This window comes from Lithobates pipiens, unplaced genomic scaffold, assembly GCF_037356315.1.
Source record: "Lithobates pipiens isolate NorthernLeopardFrog02 unplaced genomic scaffold, aLitPip1_a1.2 Scaffold_18, whole genome shotgun sequence".
NCBI classification, from domain to species: domain Eukaryota; kingdom Metazoa; phylum Chordata; class Amphibia; order Anura; family Ranidae; genus Lithobates; species Lithobates pipiens.
The window spans coordinates 4,809,466-4,815,465 of record NW_027507758.1 but is presented as its reverse complement, the minus strand read 5'-3'; the positions used below and the strand labels follow the sequence as shown (position 1 = coordinate 4,815,465).

The 6,000-nt window shown below is 48.6% G+C and overlaps 1 protein-coding gene across 1 annotated transcript in view; it reads left to right on the top strand.

Annotated features, from left to right (window-relative positions):
• The first annotated feature begins 2,565 nt into the window (after nt 1-2,565).
• LOC143990143 (kanadaptin-like) overlaps nt 2,566-6,000 on the top strand; it is a 167,602-nt gene continuing 164,167 nt past the window's right edge. The window contains exon 1 of the mRNA XM_077490300.1: nt 2,566-2,582. Within this exon, the coding sequence (XP_077346426.1) occupies nt 2,566-2,582 (17 nt within the window). The remainder of the gene's footprint in view (nt 2,583-6,000) is intronic.

Here is a 6,000-nt window from a genome sequence, read left to right as displayed (position 1 = left end):
ACCCCCAACACTGGTGTCAGTGGATGCAATAATAACCCCAGCATTGGTGTCAGTGGACACATGAATAACCCCCAGCATTACATAGTTACATAGTAGGTGAGGTTGAAAAAAGACACAAGTGCATCAAGTCTAACCTATGTGTGTGATTATATATGTCAGTATTACATCGTATATCCCTGTATGTTGCGGTCATTCAGGTGCTTATCCAATAGTTTTTTGAAACTATCGATGCCCCCCCGCTGAGACCACCACCATTGGTGTCAGTGGACACATTAACAACCCTCAGCACTGGTGTCAGTGGATGCAATATTAACGGCCAGCATTGGTGTCATCTATGCCCATTAGTGCCGCCTGCTAGTGCCCAGAATGCCACGAATCAGTGCCCACCAGTGCATAACAGTGCCAGCAATCAGTGCCACCTATCAATGCCCACAAGTGCCACCTATCAATGCACACTAGTGGTGCCAATCAGTGCCTCATCAATGCCACCTAGCAGTGCTACCTATCAGTGTCACTTACCAGTGCCCGATCAGTGCCCATTACTGCCACCCATCAGTGCCAGCTATCAGTGCCACATATTAGTGGCCTTCAGTGCCACCTATCAATGCCCTTCAGTGCCACACATCAGTGCCACCTCTCAGTGCCCACCAATGCCACCTCTCAGTGCCCACCAATGCCACCTATCAGTGCCCACCAGTGCAGACTATCAGTACCCACCAGTGCCGCCTTATCAGTGCCCATCAATGCAGCCTATCGGTGCCCATCAGTGCAGCCTCATCAGCGTACATCAATGAAGGAGAAAAATTACCAGTTTGAAAAATGTAATAACAAAATATAAAATGGCTTTATATTTTTTTTTTCATTTTTGTTTTGTACAGTGTTGTATGTCATTCAAAGAGTGAGAGCGCTGAAAGCTGAAAATTGGTCTGGGCGGGGGCGGGGGGTTTAAGTGCCCGGTAAGCAAGTGGTTAAAATCCTCATCACACCCTTATCTAGGATAATTGTCTGGTAGAGATTTTAAAGGGAATTCCAGCTGCGTTGTTTACATATATCTTCCATCTTGTTTAGGTAGACCTCCACCTCTCGAGGATTGTTTAGATAGACCGCCACCTCTCCAGGATTGTTTAGGTAGACCTCCACCTCCCCAGGATTGTTTAGGTAGACCGCCACCTCTCCAGGATTGTTTTGGTAGACCAACTCTCCAGGATTGTTTAGGTAGACCGCCACCTCTCCAGGATTGTTTAGGTAGACCACCTCTCCAGGATTGTTTAGGTAGACCTCCACCTCTCCAGAATTGTTTAGGTAGACCTCCACCTCTCCAGGATTGTTTAGATAGACCTTCACCTCTCCAGGATTGTTTAGGTAGACCGCCACCTCTCCAGGATTGTTTAGGTAGACCTCCACCTCCCCAGGATTGTTTAGGTAGACCGCCACCTCTCCAGGATTGTTTAGGTAGACCTTCACCTCTCCAAGATTGTTTAGGTAGACCTCCACCTCTCCAGGATTGTTTAGGTAGACCTTCACCTCTCCAGGATTGTTTAGGTAGACCTTCACCTCTCCAGGATTGTTTAGGTAGACCTTCACCTCTCCAGGATTGCCGACACACTTGCTGGTTTTCTTTTGATTGCTGCTCAAAGGAGAGTCACAAGAACCCAGATCCCTCTCCATAGTCGTGTGGCTTATCTACAAGCAATTGTGATATTAAATCACTTCACCCGTAACTTTATCATTGAGAACACCAGGATATTTGTACAATCTCATCTTTCCGTGCGAATCACAGTTGATAAATTGATTTATCTATCATTTTTCGAGGTTGTTGATTTTCTTTCCGTTGTTGGATTCCATAAAGAGCAGCCAGTGTTTGAAAAGCACCATTATTATTAAAATATTCATTCTTTTCCTATCCTGCGTCTCGGGGACAATGACATCCCAACGCAGACATCTCCCCGCTTGGGAATCGTGGCTAAATTAACCGCGTTCTTTGCTACAAAGTAGCGCCTGCAGAATTCATTAAAGGCTTGTCACTGGCGGTATCGTCCGCGCTCGATGGATGTTATGCGCCGGGATGTGTACATATAAAATACATAGCTTGCAAATTTATTAAAAGACAAGCGCTGGCTTTGTCGTGGAAACAGGCGGTTCTGCGAGATTGCTTTTACAAGGGGAGATTAATCATTTATGGCTGTCACAACTCCCTCGATGACATCAGCTGTCAGTGTCCTTTAACTCGCTAACACTCTGTCTTTGATGGCTGAGCCGGGGCGGGTGTCAGGGGGCCCGCGACATGACTTTTTGTGCTTTCGTGAGCTCACCTATCTCTGCCAGGCAATCTAATTTTACCTTATTTAAAGGAAACATGTTATGAAATGTATGTAGGCTGCCACTACTGTCTGAATCACTGGCCTGCACTTTAAAATCAAATATTTAGATTTTTGGGGGGGAAATGGGGGGTGGGTAGTGGTGACCCAAGAAGTATTAAAAAAAAAAGTTCTAGCTGTAAATTTCAAGAATTTGTCCTGCAGGAATTTCTTTAAACCTCTAGATGTCCCCCATCTTCCTAGTTGAATGACGGCCAGCATCAAGTAAGTGTAGGGGGTCAAGTACCCACCCCCTGACAGGGAGTCAAAGCACACCATGCACTCATAGTGCAATGATACAGAGAGTGACACTGACATCAGTAGGTACAAGGAAAAGACTGCACAGCTTTAAGTCTGGAGTGTGGCCCAGCGCAGACCCACTCTGCACTGGGCACCAGCTTTAATAGCTCGGCCCACTCGGCCCACTCAGTATGTCTGTCAAGAACAAAGAACAAAGCTGCACTTCCATAAAATCTCTCCATCAAGTTTAATCAAAGCAGTTGGCTTCTGACATAGTCCCAGCCATAAGCCATGCCCCTCTGGCACTTTTCACCCCAGTTGGGTTTTTTGTAGAACACACTTGGAGCAAGGGTAGAGTACACCAGGAGTAAGACTGGAACACACTGGGAGCAAGGCTGGAATATACCGGGAGCAAGGCTAGAACACACCAAAAGCAAGGCTGGAATATTCAAGGAGCAAGGTTGGAATACACCAAGAGGAAGGCTGGAATATATCAGGAGCAAGGCTGGAGCACACTTGGAGCAGGGCTGCAATATTTATACCAGGAGTAAGGCTGGAACGCACCGAGCGCAAGGCTGGAACACACCAGGAGCAAGGCTGGAATATACTGGAAGCAGGGCTGGAACACACCGAGAGCAAGGCTGGAATATACCAGAAGCAAGGCTGGAACATACCAAGAGCAAGGCTGGCATACAACAGGAACAAGGCTGGAATATATTGGAAGCAGGGCTGGAACACACCAAGAGGAAGGTTGGAATATACCTGGAGCAAGGCTGAAATACACCAAGAGGAAGGCGAGAAAATACCGGAAACAAGGCTGGAACACACCGAAAGCAAGGCTGGAATATACCGGGAGCAAGGCTGGAATATACCGGGAGCAAGGCTGGAACACACTGAGAGCAAGGCTGGAACACACTGAGAGCAAGGCTGGAACACACCGAGAGCAAGGCTGGAATATACCGGGAGCAAGGCTGGAATATACCGGGAGCAAGGCTGGAACACACTGAGAGCAAGGCTGGAACACACTGAGAGCAAGGCTGGAACACTCCGAGAGCAAGGCTGGAATATACTGGGAGCAAAACTGGAACATACCGAGAGCAAGGCTGGAATATACCCATAGCAAGGCTGGAACACACTGGGAGCAAGGTTGGAATATACCAAGAACAAGACTGGAACACACTGAGAGCAGGGCTGGAACATACTGGGAGCAGGGCTGGAACACACTGGGAGCAGGGCTGGAATATTTATACCAGGAGTAAGGCTGGAACGCACCAAGCGCAAGGCTGGAACACACCAGGAGCAAGGCTGGAATATACTGGAAGCAGGGCTGGAACACACCGAGAGCAAGGCTGGAATATACCAGAAGCAAGGCTGGAACACACCAAGAGCAAGGCTGGCATACAACAGGAACAAGGCTGGAATATATTGGAAGCAGGGCTGGAACACACCAAGAGGAAGGTTGGAATATACCTGGAGCAAGGCTGAAATACACCAAGAGGAAGGCGAGAAAATACCGGAAACAAGGCTGGAACACACCGAAAGCAAGGCTGGAATATACCGGGAGCAAGGCTGGAATATAGCGGGAGCAAGGCTGGAACACACTGAGAGCAAGGCTGGAACACACTGAGAGCAAGGCTGGAACACACCGAGAGCAAGGCTGGAATATACCGGGAGCAAGGCTGGAACACACTGAGAGCAAGGCTGGAACACACTGAGAGCAAGGCTGGAACACTCCGAGAGCAAGGCTGGAATATACTGGGAGCAAAACTGGAACATACCGAGAGCAAGGCTGGAATATACCCATAGCAAGGCTGGAACACACTGGGAGCAAGGTTGGAATATACCAAGAACAAGACTGGAACACACTGAGAGCAGGGCTGGAACATACTGGGAGCAGGGCTGGAACACACTGGGAGAAAGGCTTGAACACACTGAAAGCAAGGCTGGTATATATTGGGAGAAAGGCTTGAACACACTGAAAGCAAGGCTGGTATATATTGGGAGAAAGGCTTGAACACACTGAGAGTAAGTCTGGAATATACTGGAAACAAGGCTGGAACACACCAAGAGCAAGGCTGGAACACACCGAAAGCAAGGCTGGAATATACCAGGAGCAAGGCTGGAATATACCAGGAGCAAGGCTGGAATATAGCCATAGCAATGCTGGAACACACTGGGAGAAAGACTGGAACACACTGGGAGCAAGGTTGGAATATACTGAGAAGAAGGCTGGAATACACTGGGAGCAGGGCTGGAACACACTGGGAGCAGGGCTGGAACACACTGGGAGCAGGGCTGGAACACACTGGGAGCAGGGCTGGAACACACTGGGAGCAGGGCTGGAACACACTGGGAGCAGGGCTGGAACACACTGAGAGAAAGGCTTGAACAAACTGAAAGCAAGGTTGAAATATACTAGGAGAAAGGCTGGAATACACTGAGAGCAAGGCTGGAATATACCGGGAGCAAGGCTGGAATATATTGGAAGCAGGGCTGGAGTATACCGGGAGCAAGGCTGGAACTCACCAAGAGCAAGGCTGGAACACACCAAGAGCAAGGCTGGAACACACCAAGAGCAAGGCTGGAATATACCTGTAGCAAGGCTGGAACAGACTGCGAGCAAGGCTGGAAAACACTGGGCGCAAGGTTGGAATATACCGAGAACAAGGCTGGAACACACTGGGAGCAAGGCTGGAACACACTGGGGTAAGGCTGGGATATACAGAAAACAAGGATGGATTACACTGGGAGCAAGACTGGATTATACCGAGAACAAGAGCACACCAAGAGCAAGGCTAGAATATATCGGGAGCAAGGCTGGAACACATCGAAAGCAAGGCTGGAATATACCTGGAGCAGGGCTGGAATATACCTGGAGCAAGGCTGGAATATACCTGGAGCAAGGCTGGAATATACCTGGAGCAAGGCTGGAATATACCTGGAGCAAGGCTGGAACACACTGAAAACATGGCTGAAATATTCTGGGAGCAAGGCTAGAATATACCAAAAGCAAGGCTGGAATACATCGGGAGCAAGACTGGTACACAACGAGAGCAGGGCTGGAATATACCTGGAGCAATGCTGGAACATACTAGGAAAAAGACTGGACCACACGGAGAGCAAGGCTGGAATATACTGGGAGCAAGACTGGACCACACTGAGAGCAAGGTTGGAATATACCAGGAGCAAGGCTGGAATATACTGAGAGCAAGGCTGGAATATACTGGGGCAAGGCTGGAATATACTAGGAGCAAGGCTGGAATATACCTGGAGCAAGGCTGAAATATACCTGGAGCAAGGCTGGAATATACCTGGAGCAAGATTGGAATATACCTGGAGAATGGCTGGAATATACTAGGAGCAAGACTGGAATATACGTGGAGCAAGGCTGGAATATACCTGG